The sequence below is a fragment of the Schistocerca nitens genome, chromosome 2 (assembly GCF_023898315.1).
Source record: "Schistocerca nitens isolate TAMUIC-IGC-003100 chromosome 2, iqSchNite1.1, whole genome shotgun sequence".
Classification (NCBI taxonomy): Eukaryota; Metazoa; Arthropoda; class Insecta; order Orthoptera; family Acrididae; genus Schistocerca; species Schistocerca nitens.
In genome coordinates this window covers 495,937,597-495,962,383 of record NC_064615.1, presented here as the reverse complement: position 1 = coordinate 495,962,383, position 24,787 = coordinate 495,937,597, and the positions used below count along the sequence as shown (strand labels likewise).

Sequence of the window (24,787 nt, the reverse complement as noted above, 5' to 3'; positions counted from 1 at the left end):
AGATGGCTCTGCTTAGCAATACTGAATTATCAGGTCTGACCCTATAATTAATTTCCGCTCACACATTTCCAAACCTTCTATTTTATCTATAGGTGCGGTACACAGGCATGCGTGTTCACTGTTCAACGACAAGACAGAAAAAGATGCCACGGATTGGCAAATATAAATGAAATACCATATCATTTGTTTTACATCAGAAGATATACAGAGTTCGTTTCTATTTGGCGTGTCTCCTGGTCTCTTACAAAACGTTTTTATTATGATTTCAATTGCAACACGTATTTTTACATAGGAAAACAAAAACATCTCAGTCTTCAAACGGTTATGAAGTCACATGGGGGTAATGTATTTCATGGCTCGCATATATAACGTTCTAATTTTCAACAGCATATTCCGTGACAACGACTTCGGCACACTGTCACTACGTAACTATCAAGCGACGCTGCCAATAAGAATCGTGCATGTCTGCTCCAACTTCCCCGACCCGGCAACCCAGCAAAAATCGAGGTGGCAGCACTGTCTTATTGGATGTGGTGCACCAGCCGTAACTGAAGAAAGTTATCGATTTCCTGCGACAAAACTAAATTTCTTCTGTCGTTTTCTCATATGCAGGAGAACTCTCTACAGTACTCGATATCCTCTCGCCACTGCGATGTTCTGACAACCAGTAATGTCTCTCGTGTTTTATGTGAAACAGTCGTGTGTTGGAGCCAACTTACTAAATAACATCCATAGTGTTCCATTTTCTAGCAGCCGAATTTTGTGGGAGCATTTGTCATCTGCTGTACCTCAGTGAAAGAATTTTTTTTAGTTTAATTGAAGTAAAGCTACAACCACCGCTGACGTTAGGTTTTCGCTAAGCTTTCTGCTTTCTCTCTAAAAGCTTGAAAATCTCTGTATTTGGATCGACGTGTTTTCTTCACTGCGTAATTTATCTCCAGCTGATTTAAGGAAACTGTATAGTTAAAAGGCTGTTTCTTTCGCATCCCATAGTCCCAGGTCGCAGCCTGATAATGCATGGCTTACATCCTATGTTGGTCGTAGTTATTGTGATCCTTAGAAAAAGTTTTTGCGTTGGATAATGTGATCAGTGGTATTTCTTTTGGCGTACTTTAGGCCTTATACTGAGTTCTGCCGTCAAATTCCACAATTTCCAACAGCAAACAGAACCATTCACTTTCCAGAATGAAGTCTGGGAGATAGGAGAAAAGGGTCTGGCGGAAGTTTCAGAGCCAATCATGGTTATTATCTCATTCCATCAGTACAACCGCTGGATTACTTCGACCTGATAATGAGACCGCTAAGATCGCGTAATAGTTTTTTCAGGAATTGAGCTCTTAATCATGCAAAAATCCTTTGGCACAGAGAACTCAAAAGCACATGCAGTCTCAATCATTATTCGTGTACATAACATCATATATTTGTTATTTATAGACTACGCTATCGGAATATGGTTAAGATCACTGATTTTTCTCTGTCTCTTTAAGCGGATACGTAAAATACACTGACAAGCCAAAACATTATGACCTCTGCCTACCGCAACGTGCGGCGGGGCGGTTTTTTTTCTCTCGTTACGTCGTTGTCACTGTGCAGGCTGAAAATTAAAATTCACCTACCTCAGAACGGCGTCTGCTCGATGTCCCTTCACTCGGCAACGTAGATACAAGATGATTTAAAAGCAGCGTTGATAAAAAACACCGTCTAATATCTACAATTACTGAGGCCGCGCATCTCTAATTATGAAAGAAAGTTGTGTAGAAAAACTGCTATCAATTTTATCGGACAGTAAGAAAATGGATTGGCTTCTGGAAAATAATGTCCCAAATTTCCACACAAAGATGTTTATTTTGTACTTGGTAGTCAAAAAAAAAATAGGTACTATTCAGTCCACATATAAACTATTGGCTATTTTCTTCCAGTTCACGACTCACACACATTTCACACGCACAGCTGCCATAAATCTGTCCAAACCCGACCCAAATGAAACAACGTCTTCACAGTCATTAATTTCACCACTAATTTCAGTTATTACGTTCAATCCTTCTTTCGGATTTATAAAAAAGAAACTGCTCATCAAAAATGCTCAGTAGTTGAATACTGAAACATGTCACATGGATACTATGAAGGACAATATTTCACACGCGAATATCTGTCCAACAGATTTAGTCAAAATCTCCGAATTTCGCCAAGCAGTCCTGGACAGCAACTGCTATCGACTTAGCTCACCAATATCTCAAACACTAAGTAATTCTTCATCTTACACATTATTTTGACTATCACTAGTAACATGACCGTCCGCATTCAAAGCTAGCGAGCGACTTTCTTCTTCCAGCCTCACTCCCAGTAGAACTATCAGGTAACGAGTGGGAACCGTCTCAATTCTGAATCGCTGACCATACTCGCTGCCAATCAGAATACTCGCTCATGATCATACTGCACGAATCCTTATACTCAGACGAATTTGCGTCAATCTGACATGCAAATATTAAAATAATGTTCAATAAACGAAAACGAAAAGACAATAATTCTGAAAATATTCTTTAGATACAGATTTTACCCCAGCTGACTTTCTGGCTGCTCTGTTACAATAGCAATCACACCTAGACATACATCATCAGCAAAGTGAGTAAATCCCCTAGGATCATTTTCTCACGAAGGGCTCGTGTAACTTTTGCAGGTTACTTAAGACGGTATATAATGCAACATTGAAATCAAACGAATGTCCCACGTACACACTCATTTACATGCATTTACTCTCACAACAATATTAGAGACAAATAATAACTCCGTCTGATTTTTGTGTTACCAAAACGAAAAATAATTAAAGTTTTAATCTGAAGATATTAATTAATTCTGCACACAGAGTTCGGTTTATGCTTTCCAATTATACCAAAAGATAAACTATCATATTTCCTAACTGAATTTAGTTCCCTAAGTCTCGGATTTTTTCCTTTTTAATAATAATTTTATCTCCGAAACGATGACAGTTACAATGTTGAAATTGTTATACAATCTTCTCCTGAACAACAAAAGGTAGTGTACCGATTCTGAAAACGATTGAATAATATTTAATGTCATTTACTTAGGTTCTTATAGATGGTGAATGTACGCGTCCAGTAAGAGACCTTGAATAGCTTTCCCGCGGCAGGCAGTGACAGATGCTCGTGTATCTCTCAGTTAGGCCGCTAGATGTCAGCCCCCGAAGTTACATGCAGCGAACTATACTAGAACAAACGTTCGCTCGGAACAACTTGCGACGCTACAAACGCTGAATGCCGCCTAGCGGCGTTGCGGGAACATGACGCGGTAACAACCGTACGTACGTATGGCGAAATCCATTGAGATAACCAACTCTGACAAAGGGGAGATTATTATTCCGCAGACTCTGTGAACGAGTATCTCGTAAACGGCGAAGCTGGTCGAATATTCACTTGCTGCTGTGTGAGCAGCGACGGGAAGAGGAAGGACAGTAAAACTACCACTAGGTTCGGAGGCTTGTCTGTGACGTAGGATAGATGGTGATCTGTGGCACTCACAAATGTTTCGGAGTACACCGTTTATCGTACTTTGTTGAATATGGAGCTCCGCAGCAGACCACCCTACGTGTTCACATTTTGATCTAAGGGCATCGTCAGTTACGACTGCAGTGGTCACGGGACCATCGGGATTCGACCGTCGATCAATGGAAATGTGTCGGCTCTTCGGGTGAGTCACATTTTTGTTACACTACGTCGCTAGTCGTCTCCGCAGACGCCGTCTTCAAGGTGAATGGCGGCTCGAAACGTGCAGCCCGCCACGGACGCAAGTTTGTGAAAGCAGTATTATGCTACGGGAGACATTCTGAACTTTCATTTGACCTTTGGTAGTAATCGAAGACAGGCTGACAGCTGCGAACCACCTGCATCCCTTCATGCTTGGTCTGCTCCGACGGCGATTTCATCTTTCGTCAGTATAATTCTCCGTGTATCGGAGCCAGAACCGTGATACAGTGGTATCGGAGCCAGAACCGTGCTACAGTTGTCTGAGCACCATTATAGTGAACTCACGTTCATTTCTCGGCAGTCACGTTCGCCTAATGTAGATCCTATAGATCCTACGGAACCCATCTTGATCGATATTCGGCTCCATCACCGCGTGCGCAAATCAACGGCCCATTATTTACGCGAATTGCACGACCTGTGCGTGGACTTCTAATGTCACATACTTCCACGAACCTAATAGGAAACTGTCGGATCCCTTATTAGCACTCCTTGTATTTCGAAAATTTGTTGAGTATTTTGAAAATTCATTTTTCCAAGTTTGTTGGCAGGAAACTTAGGGTAGGTGGTTAACTGAAATTTCCTCATAGAGGGACTTCATTATTGCACTGATGTATTTTGTAGACTAAATGCAAAGAAGTTGGTCATTGAGTTCGTTTCGCGTTCTCTACATATGGCTCAAATATACCTGCCATAACGACGTAACAACGTAGAAAAGAAAAAGTTAATTTTTCGGTAGAGAGATTTGAGTATTTACTGACTTATAATGGCAGTTGGTTTGCGTGCTGCACTGATATAAACAAAAATTAATCTTGAAAATCACAGCTAAGTTACCAATATTGTTGTTTTGCATAGATAGGAAACAGCTGAATCATTACACAACCAAATAAAAGTTTATAGTTCAATATTCGTGGCTCGTTTGAGGCAACAACACTAACGTGCCGCAAGACGGATGAGCACGTTAGTATGCTGACTTCATCTTGTAATGATAATACCTTCAGCACAAACAGTTACTGACTTTTCGCAGGTTTGGGCAGGCAGATTATGGAGTGCTTCTCAGTGCAGCGAAACTACCGACGGCTGACCGTCACAAATAAATCGAATATGGATCTTGATGTATTCGGGTTCATGCGCACCTTTTCCTTGCTGTGCATCATTGCTGGCCATCGGCTCCTGCACTACTGTGGCTTCCCGCTTTACAACGGAGAAGACGAAGACAAGGTAAGTAGCATGGCTTCCTATAGACTTTGTGATCAACACTAAAATGCAGAGATACTCTGGTTACATCATATTCATTGTTTTCTGAAAATAACTAACACGGGTAATTGAGGACGTTTTATCTAATGGAGTCCAGTACATAGTTGTAGACGAGAAGTGTTTATCAGAGACAAGGGTACCGTCATGAGCATCCCAGAGAGATGTCATAGACCCGCGCTTGTTCTCTTAATGCATGAGCGATTTTACGAAAAAGGTTAGAAGCAATCTGTGGCTGTTTGTTGATGACGCTGCTATGATTCCATCTCCCCCCCCCCCCCCCCTCGTCTTTTGATCTGCCTGGCATCTCTTCTTCCCCAGGCAGTAATGAATTTGGATTAGTGTCCTTAGTTTTTTGTAGTGGGAATCTTTATGTTGGTTCTCGGCAGTTAAGCAGTTCAATGAAATGTGTGGAAAATTCCTTGTAGTTTTCTTGACTGTTTAGAGCCAACTGCCCATTTCTTTCTTGAAGCAGAGAATTTGTTACTGACATCCTTTGAGCTTAGTTTTGAAGTTCTTATAGCAGTTTCTTTATTTCAAATAGTTGATCCTTTGCGTATTTCTTTTCGGTCTTTCTGATTAATCAGGCTGTCTCTTTCCTCACAGTCAGGATGTTTTATTGTGGTTGTCTTTGTCTTATCGTTAGGGAAATGGCTGCGAAGGAGGGAAAGGAATCCAGTGCGCACTCTGTATGCATACCGGAGGAGTTATTCCTGATGGGGAACGGGCAGTGACTCTATACAACCTGGATGTAGAAGTCTGGTCTCCGAGTACAGAACTGCAGCGTGTCTGCAAATACAAGTGCTTTGCATCGTCCGCCATATTGTAGTTTGGCAAACAAATTTCCATCGTTCTGCATGTGACAAAGAATTGCAGACTGATTTCTTGTTTTGAACTTTATGTCAACATATGATGTAATAGGCTGATGAAGGAGCGGAATTGAAAGTATTTTCTTTTCGTGTTCTAGTGACATTTCCTAGCAGCCATGTTGTAGTTTGGCAAGAAACGAAATATGAGCATCTATGGCTGGCACGATCAGATAGCTGAAGTTCAACATCCAGGTAGTACAGAGATCACTGGGAACGGCTGATTCTGGATACCATGAAGAACACAGGAGGCAGCAAACTGGAATTGGTGACTCATGTTGGCGCTAACGATTGGGTGCAGCCAACTGCAAGTGGTAGCTCATGTTGGTACTAACGATTTGTGGCGATATGGATCGGAAGAGATTCTCTCTAGCTTCGGGCGGCTAGCTGAAGTAGTAAAGACTGCCAGTCTTCCTTGCGAGATGAAGGCGGAGCTCACCATCTGTAGATCGTCAACAGAAGCGAATGAACGGTCTGAATCAGAGGCGCAGGCGGTTTTGCGAACGTGTAAGTTGCAGGTTCCTCGACCTGCGCCATATGATGGCGGGCTTCCGGGTAATGCTAAATAGGACAGGGGTCCACTACATACAGGAAACGGCTACAGGGGTAGCGGGGGCTGTGTTGAGGGGACAGGGCCATTTTTTAGGTTAGAGGTTCTTTTGAAAGTGCAGAAAATGTTTTAGTTTCGAATGGTGCAGGAAGAACACAAGAATAGCAACAATCAATATTGTAGTTGTAAACTGTTGTAGCTCTGTTGGAAAAGAAACAGGGCTCCAAGCGCTAACAGAAAGCACCGAATCAAAAATCGTTCTATGTAAGGAAAATTCGCCAAAACAGGAAATGAGTTCAGCTGAAATTTTTGCACAGGACTTAACCGTGTTAAGAAAGGATAGATTAAATACAGTTGATGGTGGTGGAGTGTTTATTGTTGTCAGAAGTAGTATAACTAGTGGTGAAATTGAAGTAGATGGTTCCTGTAAGTTAGTATGGGATGAGGCTATACTTGACAACAGTAATAAATTAATAATTGGTTTCTTTCACCTCCCCCCCTCCCCCCCCCCCCTCGTCGATTCAGGTGCTCCAGTTGCTGAACACTTCAAAGAAAACGTGAGTGTAATTTCAAATAGTTGCTGGTGACTTCAATCTATTCTTGATATGTTGGAAAAAATACTTATGTAAAGTCGGTGGGAGGCATAAGATGTCATCCCAAATCTTACAGAATGCCTTCTCAGAAAATTATTTTGAACAATGAAAGTGTAAATGGTTATGAATACATATTGACATCTTGTTGTTGTTGTTGTGGTCTTCAGTCCTGAGACTGGTTTGATGCAGCTCTTCATGCTACTCTATGCTGTGCAAGCTTCTTCATCTCCCAGTACCTACTGCAACCTACATCCTTCTGAATCTGCTCAGTGTATTCGTCTCTTGGTCTCCCTCTACGATTTTTACCCTCCACGCTGCCCTCCAATGCTAAATTTGTGATCCCTTGATGCTTCAGGACATGTCCTATCAACCGCTCCCTTCTTCTTGTCAAGTTGTGCCACAAACTCCTCTTCTCCCCAGTTGTATTCAATATCTCCTCATTAGTTATGTGATCTACCCATCTAATCTTCAGAATTCTTCTGTAGCACCACATTTCGAAAGCTTCTATTCTCTTCTTGTCCAAACTATTTATCGTCCATGTTTCACTTCCATACATGGCTACACTCCATACAAATACTTTCAGAAACGACTTCCTGACACTTAAATCTATACTCGATGTTAACAAATTTCTCTTCTTCAGAAACGATTTCCTTGCCATTGCCAGTCTACATTTTATATCCTCTCTACTTCGACCATCATCAGTTATTTTACTCCCTAAATAGCAAAACTCCTTTACTACTTTAAGTGTCTCATTTCCTAATCTAATTCCCTCAGCATCACCAGATTTAATTTGACTACATTCCATTATCCTCGTTTTTCTTTTGTTGATGTTCATCTTATATCCTCCTTTCAAGACACTGTCCATTCCGTTCAACTGCTCTTCCAAGTCCATTGCTGTCTCTGATAGAATTACAATGTCATCGGCAAACCTCAAAGTTTTTACTTCTTCTCCATGAATTTTAATACCTACTCCGAATTTTTCTTTTGTTTCCTTTACTGCTTGCTCAATATACAGATTGAATAACATCGGGGAGAGGCTACAACCCTGTCTCACTCCTTTCCCAACCACTGCTTCCCTTTCATGCCCCTCGACTCTTATAACTGCCATCTGGTTTCTGTACAAATTGTAAATAGCCTTCCGCTCCCTGTATTTTACCCCTGCCGCCTTCAGAATTTGAAAGAGAGTATTCCAGTTAACATTGTCAGAAGCTTTCTCTAAGTCTACAAATGCTAGAAACGTAGGTTTGCCTTTTCTTAATCTAGCTTCTAAGATAAGTCGTAAGGTTAGTATTGCCTCACGTGTTCCAACATTTCTACGGAATCCAAACTGATCTTCCCCGAGGTCCGCTTCTACCAGTTTTTCCATTCGTCTGTAAAGAATTCGCGTTAGTATTTTGCAACTGTGACTTATTAAACTGATAGTTCGGTAATTTTCACATCTGTCAACAGCTGCTTTCTTTGGGATTGTAATTATTATATTCTTCTTGAAGTCTGAGGGTATTTCGCCTGTCTCATACATCTTGCTCACCACATGGTAGAGTTTTGTCATGACTGGCTCTCCCAAGGCCATCAGTAGTTCTAATGGAATTTTGTCTACTCCCGGGGCCTTGTTTCGACTCAGGTCTTTCAGTGCTCTGTCAAACTCTTCACGCAGTATCTTATCTCCCATTTCGTCTTCATCTACATCCTCTTCCATTTCCATAATATTGTCCTCAAGTACATCGCCCTTGTATAAACCCTCTATATACTCCTTCCACCTTTCTGGCTGGTTCAAATGGCTCTGAGCACTATGGGACTTAACAGCTATGGTCATCAGTCCCCTAGAACTTAGAACTACTTAAACCTAACTAACCTAAGGACAAGACACAACACCCAGTCATCACGAGGCAGAGAAAATCCCTGACCCCGCCGGGAATCGAACCCGGGACCCCGTGCTCGGGAAGCGAGAACGCTACCGCGAGACCACGAGCTGCGGACCCACCTTTCTGCCTTCCCTTCTTTGCTTAGAACTGGGTTGCCATCTGAGCACTTGATATTCATACAAGTGGTTCTCTTCTCTCCAAAGGTCTCTTTAATTTTCATGTAGGCAGTATCTATCTTGCCCCTAGTGAGACAGGCCTCTACATCCTGACATTTGTCCTCTAGCCATCCCTGCTTAGCCATTTTGCACTTCCTGTCGATCTCATTTTTGAGACGTTTGTATTCCTTTTTGCCTGCTTCATTTACTGCATTTTTATATTTTCTCCTTTCATCAATTAAATTCAATATTTCTTCTGTTACCCAGGGATTTCTATTAGCTCTCGTCTTTTTACCTTCTTGATCCTCTGCTGCCTTCACTACTTCATTCCTCATAGCTACCCATTCTTCTTCTACTGTATTTCTTTCCCCCATTCCTGTCAATTGTTCCCTTATGCTCTCCCTGAAACTCTCTACAACCTCTGGTTCTTTCAGTTTATCCAGGTCCTATCTCCTTAAATTCCCACCTTTTTGCAGTTTCTTCAGTTTCAATCTGCAGTTCATAACCAATAGATTGTGGTCAGAATCCACATCTACCCCTGGAAATGTCTTACAATTTAAAACCTGGTTCCTAAATCTCTGTCTTACCATTATATAATCTATCTGATACCTTTTAGTATCTCGAGGATTCTTCCAGGTATACAACCTTCTTTTATGATTCTTGAACCAAGTGTTAGCTATGATTAAGTTGTGCTCTGTGCAAAATTCTACAAGGCACTTCCTCTTTCATTTCTTCCCCCCAATCCATATTCACCTACTATGTTTCCTTCTCTCCCTTTTCCTACTGACGAATTCCAGTCACCCATGACTATTAAATTTTCGTCTCCCTTCACTACCTGAATAATTTCTTTTATCTCGTCATACATTTCATCAATTTCTTCATCATCTGCAGAGCTAGTTGGCATATAAACTTGTACTACTGTAGTAGGCATGGGTTTTGTGTCTATCTTGGCCACAATAATGCGTTCACTATGCAGTTTGTAGTAGCTAACGGCACTCCTATTTTTTTATTCATTATTAAACCTACTCCTGCATTAACCCTATTTGATTTTGTATTTATAACCCTGTAATCACCTGACCAAAAGTCTTGTTCCTCCTGCCACCGAACTTCACTAATTCCCACTATATCTAACTTTAACCTATCCATTTCCCTTTTTAGATTTTCTAATCTACCTGCCCGATTAAGGGATCTGACATTCCACGCTCCGATCCGTAGAACGCCAGTTTTCTTTCTCCTGATAACGACGTCCTCTTGAGTAGTCCCCGCCCGGAGATCCGAATGGGGGACTATTTTACCTCCGGAATATTTTACCCAAGAGGACGCCATCATCATTTAATCATACAGTAAAGCTGCATGTCCTCGGGAAAAAATTACGGCTGTAGTTTCCCCTTGCTTTCAGCCGTTCGCAGTACCAGCACAGCAAGGCCGTTTTGGTTAATGTTGCAAGGCCAGATCAGTCAATCATCCAGACTGTTGCCCCTGCAACTACTGAAAAGGCTGCTGCCCTTCTTCAGGAACCACATGTTTGTCTGGCCTCTCAACAGATACCCCTCCGTTGTGGTTGCACCTACGGTACGGCCACCTGTATCGCTGAGGCACGCAAGCCTCCCCACCAACGGCAAGGTCCATGGTTCATGGGGGGATTGACATCTTAGCAAGAGATAATCCTTATAATATAGGGATCATAGTAAAAGAGACAGTGATTAGTGACCACAATGTTGTGCTGGGTAGACTGAATACCATAATATCAAAAATAAACGCAAAATACATGTATTTAAAAAAGAAGATTAAAACTGGCTTCACACTCTCCTAAGAGACAGACTCCACTCTTCCAGCCTCACTATGGATTATTCCAGAATTTGAAACACGAACAGCTCCTAGCATGAGTTTCTTAGAAGTAGATAACTTAGGGGTTGCGAAGCAACTCAAATCGCTTGATGCGGGCAAGTCTTCAGGTCCAGATTGTATACCGATTAGGTTCCTTTCAGATTACGCTGATACAATAGCTCCCTAATTAGCAATCATATACAACCGCTCGCTCACCGGTAGATCTGTACCTACAGATTGGAAAATTGCCCAGGTCGCACCAGTGTTTAAGAAGGGTAGTAGGAGTAATCCATCGAACTACAGACCTATATCATTGACGTCGGTTTGCAGTAGGGTTTTGGAGCATATACTGTATTCAAACATTATGAATCACCTCGAAGGGAACGATCTATTGATACGTAATCAGCATGGTTTCAGAAAACATCGTTCTTGTGCAACGCAGCTAGCTCTTTATTCGCACGAAGTAATGGCCGCTATCGACAGGGGATCTCAAGTTGATTGCGTATTTCTAGATTTCCGGAAAGCTTTTGACACCATTCCTCACAAGCGACTTCTAATCAAGCTGCGGGCCTATGGGGTATCGTCTCAGTTGTGCGACTGGATTTGTGATTTCCTGTCAGGAAGGTCGCAGTTCGTAGTAATAGACGGCAAATCATAGAGTAAAACTGAAGCGATATCAGGTGTTCCCCATGGAAGCGTCCTGGGACCTCTGTTGTTCCTGATCTATATAAATGACCTGGGTGACAATCTGAGCAGTTTTCTTAGGTTGTTCGCAGATGATGCTGTAATTTACCGTCTAGTAAGGTCATCCGAAGACCAGTATCAGTTGCAAAGCGATTTAGAAGAGATTGCTGTATGGTGTGGCAGGTGGCAGTTGACGCTAAATAACGAAAAGTGTGAGGTGATCCACAGGAGTTCCAAAAGAAATACTGTACGTTGGAATTCGATTACTCGATAAATAGTACAATTCTCAAGGCTGTCAATTCAACTAAGTGCCTGGGTGTTAAAATTACGAACAACTTCAGTTGGAAAGACCACACAGACAATATTGTGGAAAAGGCGAGCCAAAGGTTGCGTTTCATTGGCAGGACACTTAGAAGATGCAACAAGTCCACTAAAGAGACAGCTTACACTACACTCGTTCGTCCTCTGTTAGAATATTGCTGCACGGTGTGGAATCCTTACCAGGTGGGATTGACGGAGGACATCGAAAGGGTGCAAAAAAGGGCAGCTCGTTTTGTATTATCACGTAACAGGGGAGAGAGTGTGGCAGATATGATACGCGAGTTGGGATGGAAGTCATTAAAGCAAAGACGTTTTTCGTCGCGGCGAGATGTATTTACGAAATTTCAGTCACCAACTTTCTCTTCCGAATGCGAAAATATTTTGTTGATCCCAACCTACATAGGTAGGAATGATCATCAAAATAAAATAAGAGATATCAGAGCTCGAACAGAAAGGTTTAGATGTTCGATTTTCCCGCGCGCTGTTCGGGAGTGGAATGGTAGAGAGATAGTATGATTGTGGTTCGATGAACCCTCTGCCAAGCACTTAAATGTGAATTGCAGAGTAATCATGTAGATGTAGATAAGCGTAGACCAGATTTATTTTAAATTGAAAGAAATAGTATCGATGGAAATTGAGAGATATATACCAAATAAATTATTAAGAGTTGGTGTACACAAAACAGGTCACAACGCTGTTGCAGCCGGCAACTGGTGGCCGAGCGGTTCTAGGCGCTTCAGTCTGGAACCGCGCGACCGCTACGGTCGCAGGTTCGAATCCTGCCTCGGGCATGGACGTGTGTGATGTCCTTAGGTTAGTTAGGTTTAAGTACTTCTAAGTTCTAGGGGACTGATGACCTGTGATGTTAAGTCCCATCGTGCTCAGAGATATTTGAATCATTTGAACAATTTAAAAGGTCACAAAATCCCCAACATTGGCGAAGTTTTACACAATTTCGAAATGTAACGTGAAATTCAATGCGAGATGCTTTAAACAGTTTCGCCACGAAACTCTGTCTCGACATCTGGCAGAAAACCAAAAAGAGTCTGTTCGTATTTTATGTACAGCAGTAGCAAGAAGCAATCAATACCTTCATTCTCGATAACAATGATGTTATTGATGCTAGTGCCACTAAAGACAACCACTCGGCCGCGCGGAGTGGCCGCGCCGTTTGAGGCGTTATGTTGCGGACTGCGAGGCCCCTCACGCCGGAGGTTCGAGTCGTCACAGACCCGTATCACTAACGTCGATTTGCCGGAGGATTTTCGAACGTATTGGAGTAGTGTGCTCGACATTAGGAATCACCTCGAAGAAGACGGTTTATTGACAAATTCATGAATTCAGAAAAATATCGTTTTTTTTAAAACACAACTAGCCCTTTATTCTCCAGCGAGAATTAGGTGACGTCAAATGGATTCCGTATTTTCAGATTTCCAGAAAGCTTTTGACACGGTCCCTCAGAAGCGACTTCTAATTAACCCGCCTATGGAGTATCGGCTCAGTTGTGCGACTGGATTCGTGATTTCCTGTCAAAAAGGTCGGAGTTCGTAATAACTGACGGAAAGTCATCGAGTAAAACAGGAATTAATACCTGGTGCTCCCCAAGGAAGTGTTACAAGCCCTCTGTTGTTCCTGATTTACATAAACGATTAAGGAGTCACACTGAGCAGTCCTCTTAGATTCTTTGCCGATGATGATGTCATTTACCGTCTTGTAAAGTCATCAGATGATGAAAACGAATTGAAAAATGATTTGGACAAGATATCTTTATTGTGCAAAAGTGGCACTTGAATCTAAGTAATGAAGTCCACATGAATACTAAAAGGAATCCGCTAAATTTCAGTTACACGAAACCATACAAATCCAATGCGTGTAAACTCAACTAAATGCTTGAGGTTTACAGTTAGAATAACTTAAATTGGAATGATCACATTTGTAATGTTGTGAGGATAGCAAACCAAAGACTGCGACTTATTTTGCAGAACACTGAGAAAATGCAACAGGTCTGCTAAAGAGACTGCTTACACAAAGGTTGTCCGTCCTCTTGTGGAGTATTTCTGTGTGGTGTGGGATCTGCATCAGATAGGATTGACGGTGGACGCCGAAAAAGTTCAAAGCAGTACCGCTCGTTTTGTACTATCGTGAAATAGGGGAGAGAGCGCCACGCATATGAAGCATGAATTCGGATGGCAGTCAAAAAAATGGCTCTGAGCACTATGGGACTCAACATCTTCGGTCATCGGTCCCCTAGAACTTAGAACTACTTAAACCTAACTAATCTAAGGACATCACACACATCCATGCCCGAGGCAGGATTCGAACCTGCGACCGTAGCGATCGCGCGGTTCCAGACTGAAGCGCCTAGAACCGCTCGGCCACTCCGGCCGGCGGGATGGCAGTCATTAAAGACGTTTTGCGCTGAGGCACCGTCTTCTCATGAAATTTCAGTCACCAACTTGCTTCTTAGAGTGTGAAAATATTTTTTTGATGCCCACCTTCATAGGGGAAATGATCATTATAATAAAAAAGAGAAATTAAAGCCCGCATGGAAAGATTTAAGTGTTCGTTTTTTCCGCGATCTCTTCGAGAATGAAACTGTAGAGAAGTAGCTTAAAGGTGGTTCGACGAACACTCTGCCAGGCACTTATGGATTGCAGAGTGGTTATGAAGATGTAGGTATATTGCTGTTACAATTGTATGCAAGCAGTTGAGTTCAAATTCATTCCTCCAACGGTGCTGTTTCCTTTTCTACAGCGGTATTAGTGTATGTGCTGTTTCGATTTATTTGCTATTGGGTTATTGCCAGTTGTTTGTCTTCTGTCTCTCCTTCAACGTTGGGTGGATATGCTAGTATCAGATTCATGGGTCTGTGTGAAACTCTGAGGTTTTAAACGTAGTTTTGTTCTTGGCAGGTAACGACTGAATAGACGGTTGCACGCTTTATGACATAGACGTTTATAATTTCTCTATACTTTCAATAAAAGATTGCTAAATGGTCAATTTGTAATCCAACGATGCGTGAGTTCGGTAATCTCCATTTCATATGTTTAAACTGTTTCTTTTTGTAAGGTGTTGACATGATTTTAAGGTTTAATATCCTGAAGAATTCACCCGTTGTCTAGGGAAAGCGTCTATGATAGTCATCAAAACGTCCTCGGGCCCGGCTTCGAAACCTGCCACTGCTTAAATATTGTGTAAAAAAACTGCCAGCGTAAGAAGTCACCATCATTCTGCCAACGGCTTTGTCAAAGAGGTAGGATGACCGGACAGAGGTTCAGAGCACTCTATCGCTCTTGGGGTGGGAAACTGCCCCTAAAAGGCGCAAGAATCAGCACTGATCGAGGGCTAGAGGATGCAGAAGGCATTGGAAACCACTGCATTGAATAATTATGACGTGTATCCACAGGGCATATGACATTTAATTGGAAAAGTGAATGATCTCTCCATTAGCAAACATTACGCACTAGTTCCCCATTCAGATGTCCGGTAGACTTCTGCCAAGGATGAGGTGACCACGTGAAAAAGTTTGAATAACCAACGAAACAATAACGTTCTACGAGTCGGGACAAGTATGTCACAACGGTAAGGAAGATAGAAAATGTAAAAAGGGAAATGTTAAGGCTCAGTCTACATAAAGTGGGCGTCAATGAAGTTAAATGGAAATAAGACATGAATTTCTGGTGAGACTAATATAGGGTAATATCAACTGCAGCAGAAAATGGTGTAACCGGAGTAGGATTCGTCGTGAATAGGAAGGTAGGACAGAGAGTGAACTACTGTGAACAGTTCAGTGATGATGTTGTTTGTTGTTGTTGTGGTCTTCAGTCCTGAGACTGGTTTGATGCAGCTCTCCATGCCACTATATCCTGTTTCAAGCTTCTTCATCTCCCAGTACTTACTGCAACCTACATCCTTCTGAATCTGCTTAGTGTATTCATCTCTTAGTCTCCCTCTACGTTTTTACCCTCCACGCTGCCCTCCAATGCTAAATTGGTGATCCCTTGATGCCTCAGAACATGTCCTACCAACCGGTCCCTTCTTCTTGTCAAGTTGTGCCACAAACTCCTCCTCTCCCCAATTCTATTCAATATCTCCTCATTAGTTATGTGATCTACCCACCTTATCTTCAGCATTCTTCTGTAGCACCACATTTCGAAAGCTTCTATTCTCTTCTTGTCCAGACTATTTATCGTCCATGTTTCACTTCCATACATGGCTACACTCCATACAAATACTTTCAGAAACGACTTCCTGACACTTAAATCTATACTCGATGTTAGCAAATTTCTCTTCTTCAGAAACGCTTTCCTTGCCATTGCCAGTCTACATTTTATATCCTCCCTACTTCGACCATCATCAGTTATTTTGCTCCCCAAATAGCAAAACTCCTTTACTACTTTAAGTGTCTCATTTCCTAATCTAATTCCCTCAGCATCACCCGACTTAATTCGACTACATTCCATTATTGTCGTTTTGCTTTCGTTGATGTTCATCTTATATCCTCCTTTTACGACATTGTCCATTCCATTCAACTGCTCTTCCAAGTCTATTGCTGTCTCTGACAGAATTACAATGTCATCGGCGAACCTCACGTGTTCCAACATTTCTACGGAATCCAAACTGATCTTCCCCGAGGTCCGCTTCTACCAGTTTTTTCATTCGTCTGTAAAGAATTTGCGTTAGTATTTTGCAGCTGTGTCTTATTAAACTGATAGTTCGGCAATTTTCACATCTGTCAACACCTGCTTTCTTTGGGATTGGAATTATTATATAGGAATTGGAATTATTATATAGTGATATGTTTGTCCTTATCAGAATCGACAGCAAACCAACACCGACAACGATAGTTCCGATATACATGCCGACGTCGCAAGCTGAGGATGAAGAGATAGAGGAAGTATATGAGGATATTCGAAGGGTAATAGAATGCGCGAGGGGAGATATGAAATGATCGTATGGCATTGTTGGTCGAGATGTCCCAGTCGGATTCGTCGCCAAGTGTAAGTCTTATTTCAGTCTGCGCCACATTGGGCGACTTGCAGCCGATGATAATGAAATGATGAGAGGAGAACATAACATCAAGTCCCAGAGCGGAGAAAATCTCCAAACCGCCCGGGACCCGAGCCCGGACCCAGTGCATGGGAGGAAAGCACGTTACCACCGAGCTAAGTTGTGGACGCAAAGAGATGAAAATTTAATAGTCATGGGTGACTGGCATGCAGTTATAGGGGAATGAGGAGAAGATATGATTAGAGGAGAATATGGGCTTGGGACAAGGAATGAGAGAGGAGAAAGATTAATTGACTTCTTTAAGAAATTTCAGCTAGTAACAGCGAATACTCTGTTCAAGAATCACAAGAGGAGAAGGTATACTTGGAAAAAACCGGGTGATACGGGAAATTACATCATGGTCAGACAGAATTCCGAAATCAGGTAGTGGATTGTAAGGCGTACTCAGGAGTAGATATAGACTTATATCACAATGTAGTATTGATGAAGAGCAGGACGCAGTATAAGGCATTAGACAGGAAGAATCAATACGCAAAGAAGTAGGATACAAAAGTGCTAAGGGATGACGACATACGCTTGAAGTTCTCTAAGGCTGTAGCTACAGCAATAAAGAATAGTCCAGTAGGCAGTACGGTTAAAGAGGAATGGACATCTCTAAAAAAGGCAATCACAGAAGCCGGAAAGAAAAACATAGGTACAAAGAAGGTAACTGCAAAGAAACGATGGGTAAAAGCTGATCGATGAAAGAAGGAAGTACAAAAATGTTCAGGGAAATTCAGGAATACAGAAATACACGTCGCTGAGGAATGAAATAAATAGGAAGAGCAGGGAAGCTAAGATGAAATGTCTGCATGCAAAATGTGAATAAATCGAAAAAGAAATGATTATCGGAAGGACTGACTCAGCATACAGAAAAGCTAAAACACCATTCGTCGAAATTAAAAGCAAGACTGATAACATTAAGAGCACAGTGGGAAATCCACCAATAAATGCAGAGGAGACAGCAGATGGTAGAGAAGTGTACATTGAGGTCCTCTGTGAGGGGGAAGACTTATCTGATTAAGTGATAGAAAAAGAAACAAGAGTCGATAGGGAGAATATAAGGGATCCAGTATTAGAATCAGAGTTTAAAAGAGCTTTGGGCGACTTAAAAACAAATAAGGCAGAAGGGACAGATAACATTCCATCGGAATTTCTAAAACCATTGGGAGCAGTGGCAACAAAACAATTATTCACGTTAGTGTGTAGAATATATGAGACTGATGATATACCAGAGTTCTAATGTTGCGGTTGATAATGGAAGCAAGACCGAAGAAAAATCAAGACACGTTCGTAAGACATTTCAACCTGGAAGGAACGTTTGATAATGTCAAGTGGCACATGATATTAGAAATTCTGAGAAAAATAAAGAGAAATTCAGAGAAAAATGAAGTTACGCTATAGGGAAAGACGGATAATATGAAATTCGTACAAGAACCAAGAGTGAACAATAAAACGGGAAGACCAAGTGTGCGGATCAAAAAGGGCCTGAACTAGGGATGTAGTCTTACGACCCTGCAGCTCAGTCTATACGTCGAAGAAGCAGTGACGGAAATAGAAGAAAGATTCAAGAGTGAGTTTAAAATTCAGTGTAAAAGAATATCAATGTTAAGATTCACTGATGAAATTGGTATCCTCAGTGATAGTGAAGAAAAATTTCAGGACCTGTTACAGGGAATGAAGAAAATAATGAGAGGTGGCAGAAATGAGAAGACCGAGAAAGTGATCACGAAGTAGATGATGTTAAGGAATTCTGCTACCTAGGCAGCAAGGTAAACCATGACGGAAGGAGCAAGGAGGACATCGAAAGCAGACTAGCACTGGCAAAAATTTCATTCCTGGGCAAAAGAAGTGTACTAGTGTCATACATAGGTCTTAATTTGAGGAAGAAATTTCTGAGAATGTACGTCTGGAGCACAGCAGTGAAACATGTGAACACAGTAGTGAAACATGGACTGTGGGAAAACCCTAACAGAAGATAATAGAAGCATTTGAGATGTGCTATAGAAGCATGTTAAAAATTACGTGGGCATGTATGGTAAGGAATGAGGAGGATCTCCGCAGAATCGGCGAAGAAAGGAATACATGGAAAACACAGATAAGAAGAAGGGACAGAATTATAGGAAACCTATTAAGATAATAACTTCCATGATACTAGAGGGAACTGTAGAGTGTAAAAACTGTAGAGGAAGACAGAGAATGGAATACGTCCAGCAAGTAATTGAGGACGTATGTTGCAAGGGCTACTCCGAGATGAAGAGGTTGACACAGGGCAGGAGTACGTGGCTAGCCTTCAACTAGTCTTCGCGCGTTTTAGGTGGTCTATTTACGTGCGGGGATTTTCCTGTTATCTTCCTGCAGTTTCTTTCTTTGTCTGGGTGTGCACTCAAATCGATCGTAGTATTTTGACACGGTTTTGGGGAATTTTAAATTTTTTTTACTTTCCCTGATGATTCTTGTACCTTTCTGCCGTTGGTTTTATTTTCAGTGTTTATTGGCATCTGTGCATGAACTAGTGTGCGTGTTTTATTTGCACACTTCAGGGTGATTGTCATTAGTGTGTTGTTTACATTTGCTGTGGAGGTGATTGTCTTTCTCCGCTGCAAAAGCGACACCTAAAAGTGGCAATTTCTCCTTCTTACTTTTGAAAAGTCTCTAGCTCCAAAAATCCATTGCATGGCAGACAGTCTTATTTCTTGGATTATCAGAATTTGTATTTTTTGTTCGTTTAACTTTTGCTATAGTTCATGCAGCTTATCTGCTCATAAGCAGTATTTACATTTAGTGCGGGGTGAAAGGTTCTGGTGTTTGGGTGAAGGTGACCAGAGGAGTCGGACTCCCCTCTTTGCGTGTCAGTCCAGCCGCCAGAGTCCGGCAGTCTGGTTGTACTGCTCTTGACAGCAGTGGACTGGGTGCCACCTGGGCTAAAAGTCTGTTTTCTGCTAAGCCTAATGGTATCTGATTATTTCAAGCTCTGGAGCGAAGTCCAGTTTTTGGGATGGGAATGTTAGCTCCAGAACAAAACGTCCAGAGGCACCTCTGGTGATGATGCGCTGACCACTTGGCCTGATGCTAAATGTCTGACGCAAAGTGAATTTTCCAGGATGTCTCTCCCGCCAACTCTGCGTATTGAAGGTCCTCATCAGCGCCTTCCCAGCTGTTAACATCGCATATTGTAGTTAATCTTATTGTTGACATATTGGATGTTAACTTCTACATTGTAAGACGAAAAAAGAACGACGCAACATGAAGGATTTATCCGAGAGGGACGGAAATAGGTAGATGTGACGCACATGTACAAACAGACAAATGATTGCAATTTCAGGAAAACTAAATGATGCATTCAGGAGAAAGAGTTTAACAAACTGAGCCAAGTCAGTAACGCGTTGGCCCACCACTGGCCTTTACGCAAGCAGCTTTACGGTGTGGCATTGATTGGTCGAGTTGTTAGATGTCCTTTTGAGGGATATCGTGCCAAATTATGACCAGTTGGTGCATTAGATCTTCAAAATACCGAGATGGTTGGAGGGCGCTGTTCATTATGCTCCACACGTTATCAGTTGTGGAGAGATCCCTCGCTTTCTGGCGAAGGGTTTATCAAGCACGAAGGCAATCAGTAGAAACTGTCGCCATGTGCAGGCGGCCATTAACCTGCAGAAATGGAAGCCCAGGGTGGTTTGCCACGAAGGGCAACGAAACGGGACGTAGATCATCGACGTACCCCTGTGCTGCAAGCTTGCTGCCGATGACAACCAAAGGAATCGTGTTATGACAAAAAAGGGACCCAGACCATCATCCTGATTGTCGTGCCGTAAGACGTGACAGATGGTGTCCCACTGCGTCTCCACACACGTCTTCGCTGCTCATCGGTGCTGTTTGAAGCGAGACTTATCACTGAATACTGTTCTTGCTAGAAGCTCTTTCTCTTGAACAAATCATCCCATTTTTCTAAAACTGTAATTATTTGTCTGCCTGTAAATGTGCATCACATTTACCGATTTCCTCCCCATTCGAATAATTCCTTCGTGGTGCGTTATTGTTTTTATCTTAAAATGCATATCCAGAGCTTCGCCCAACGTTTATCGATTTTTCTAACGTTTGGGCGGTACGAGTGGACGGCATTGACAAAGGGTCACCGTTCATTGGTGGTGGCAACCTTCAGTAGAGCCCACTACCTGCAACGGTCGTTCGTTGCAGCACGAGAATCCAGGAACTGTTTTCAATGAAACTTTCTTCTTTCTTGTTGAAACTATTGTAATGTTTATGAATTTCTATGGTTTCCGTGAACAAACAGGCGTTGTAGCTCTTCTCCAAGGAGAGGACCTGCATGTCGGTGAATTTTAATACGTGGTCGGTCTCTCACAGATAGTTCTCTGCCACGGCTGGTTTACAACCCTGCAGTACCGTTTATGTTCGGTGACCTGGCAGTGATGTATCGTTGTTTCCATTCACTCTGAAAGAATTGTGGGACCGTCTCACCAGTAAGATCGCGACCGATGCTTATTCTGCAGTCACGCAAATTGAGCTAATGTTCCCTTCCGGATTAACAAACATTTCAATGCTTTCAGAATCACAACATTAAAATGTTGTTGTTGTGGTCTTCAGTCCAAAGACTGATTTGATGCAGCTCTCCATGTTACTCTATCCTGTGCAAGTTTCTTCATCTCCCAGTAACTACTGCACCCTACATGCTTCTGAATCTGCTTAGTGTATTAATCTCTTGGTCTCCCTCTACGATTTCTGTCCTCCACGCTGCCCTCAAATACTACATTGGTAATCCCTTGATGCCTGAGAACATGTCCTACCAACCGATCCCTTCTTCTAATCACGTTGTGCCACAAATTCCTCATCTGCCCAATTCTATTTAGTACCTTCTCATTAGTTACGTGATCTACCCATCTAATCTTCAGTATTCCTCTGTAGCACCACATTTCGAAAGCTTCTATTTTCTTCTTGTCTAAACTATGCTTGTCTAAACTAAGCTTTAAAATATGTAATCTAAATTATACCAATCAGTTTTTTGTTAAGTGTTGATTTGACCACTGATTTAATATTTTCGTGGCATGTACTCAGTAATCATCATTTTCCTCTAAATAACACCATTTCAAAGAAGTTTCTTATGCTTTCAGCTGTTTCGACAACCGGCTAGCATGTTGGTTGCTAATGGTGTCCTGTTTGTGGACATCTTTTTCACAATTGGAGCCATGACGATCACAAGCCCGCTGTTCCAGGCGCTTGATAAAGGAGTGAAATTCCATCAACTCTTTCTGGGAATAATAAATCGATATGTAAGGTAAGATTTAGTTTAGCCATCAATGCAGGAAGCAGCTGTATTGACTTTACTTGGATTTTACGCTTAATTTTGCTGTTTATCGTTGCGACGAGCATAATTAAGATTGTGATTTATACACTCATGGTCTCAAAGTAGTTTCGCTGTCTCGCGAAACGGAGATGGAGCCTTTGAATGTGGACAGCAGCATGCAGTATCCAGATTACGCATCACACATGTTCCTGTAGCCTACTAGTATGTAAACAAAACATCAGCGCAGAGGTCGAACAACAAATACGGTCTCTTGGCACAGTAACCTCATATTTATACATGGTCTATGCATGCCATGAACTCACGTGATAACGAGGAAAAACAGTTGTTAGATAACAGGAAGAGAAAGGTGGAACAGGCTCACCGATAATATGTACTATATTAGTGCACTTAAATCATTTGATGTGTACCTTGATATAAGGAAATTGTTGCTGGAAACGAATATTTATCTTCTTTTACACAAACAGACATGGTCTATGGGTGAGAAATCAGGAAACCAGGTCAGTTATGGATCCGTACATTTCTCAAGGTGTTTGTGGTCTCAAATGCGGTGCGAGGTCTTGCATTATCACGTTGGAATATGCAATTTGGTACCCTAGTCGTGAAAGGTATCACAAGATACAAGATACAAGGTATCATTGCTACCAATAGTGGCGAACATTCTGCCTCTGTTCAGCATTTACCAAATCAGTCCAGCTGTCACGCTGAAGAGCTCCTCACGCTATGTTTTTATTAGTAGAGGTATGGGACTCATGTAATGGTGCTCCATGTGACCTTTCATCAGGTCGTTGGCGTTGGATCTGGTCGCCACAAACAGAAACGAGACTCGTCTCCAAACACCACATAAAGCCACTCAGTGTCTCAGTTGACTCCTGCTCTGCACCATGCAAGTCACTTTCTTCTGCGGCAACAGAAAACAATTAACTGATGTATTAAAGACACCAAGAACGTGAAAAATGTGAAAATTGTAATTTTTGGTTTTTTGCATATTAAAATTTTACCAAATTTCATGATTAATTTGCTGCAAGTGTCTCACATCTGCTTTAATTCTAAGTACTTAAAAATAAATAAATAAAAAAGGCCTGCGCTCGTCTTTGTGGGCGTTTCCCGACCCGTTTGTCAGATTGTTTTTGTTTGTTTGTCGGAGAAAGATTTTTACATCTTTTGAACTCCCTTCTGTTTTCTTCGGCGATAGGGATAGGCGTTTTACGATGTGTGGGTTCTGTGCAGAGGTTGACAACTCCGGCAGAAAATAAGGCAGCTGTACATCGAAGTTTGTTGTTGTGTGGTTTTCAAGCGCGGTTTTGAGTGTGTTGTTCTGAAGTGTGTTGAGTAGGTAGGCAGTGTGGGTGCAGTCTTGTTTGAATATCATATTTTTAGCGAAAATGCTGCGAGTAACGTAACATTTAAAAAGCGGAAAGGCAAAAGCAAGAAGCATGTTTAGAAGAACGTTTCTGCAAATGTAAAGGTTTGATCAGAAACAGATAGTGAGGAGTCCTCCTTCCAGCGCATTGCATCCAAGAGGAAACTGAATATTAGTGAAAACAGCTACAATAAAATGTCTCAGAAAACAGATTAAAACAATGTACATGAAATATTTGACAAGTGTACTGTCAGATATTTTTAAAAATTATATTAGATGTAAGAACTGAAGTTAGGAATGTCTCGAGCTTTAAGTCAGATGACATGTTGGCCTTGCATATGAAATAATGCTGTCATGTGATGTTTGTTTACAAAGTATCATTTTTTAATTGGCACTCCGTGCAAAGTGAGTAGAAAAGTTATTTCAACCTAATCTAAGACTGGTTCATGCCCTTCACTTTATTGGGAAAGGTGCACCCGCATGACAAATGGTGTGTAGTCTTTACAATAAAAGATTAGGATCTGTAGTGGAAGATACTGCACAAGAAACTATGCAGGAAGCAGTTGAATAAGCTGTTAGTGTCAATGACAGAGTCAACAAAAGAGGCCTAGCTGTAGGCTTGGATGGTTCCTGGCAAAAGAGAGGCCATTAGTCACTCGTGCTGACCGCCGCTAGTGGACATAGGTGCAAAGGTGATTGATGTTGTAATTTTATCAAATGCAGATGCCCTGACAGAATTAAAAATAAACATTCTGAAAGCTATCAAGCAATGGTGGTACGGATGTTGAAGGGGTAAAGAAATTTTTGAAACGTCTGTCTCATGCTACAACGCTAGATTTGTCAATTTCGTAAGTGATGGTGACTGCAAAAGTTTCAAAACAATTTAAGAATTGAAACCCTATGGTAATGACATCCAATTAAAAAAGTTAGATGTATTGGTCGCATTGAGAAGAGGTTTGGGTCAAGACTGAGGCAGCTCAAAGCAAACTTAGGAAGAACAACTTGCTGATGGAAAGCCTGTTGGAGGTAGGAACAGGCTGACAGATGATGTCATATACAGATTGCAGAGATATTATGGGCTTTGTATAAGGCAGAATACTAAATGTGTAAGTGATATGAGAAAGGCAATTTGGGCATTATTTTTTCATACATTGTCTAGAGATGCAAAACCTGAGCACAGTTTGT

At 41.7% G+C, this 24,787-nt stretch overlaps 1 protein-coding gene across 1 annotated transcript in view; it reads left to right on the top strand.

Moving 5' to 3' along the window:
- Positions 1-24,787, top strand: part of LOC126236459 (nose resistant to fluoxetine protein 6-like) — a 350,515-nt gene that overhangs the window by 209,579 nt on the left and 116,149 nt on the right. Inside the window, exons 6-7 of the mRNA XM_049945777.1 lie at positions 4,786-4,979; positions 22,049-22,212. Of these exons, the coding sequence (XP_049801734.1) occupies positions 4,786-4,979; positions 22,049-22,212 (358 nt within the window). The remainder of the gene's footprint in view (positions 1-4,785; positions 4,980-22,048; positions 22,213-24,787) is intronic.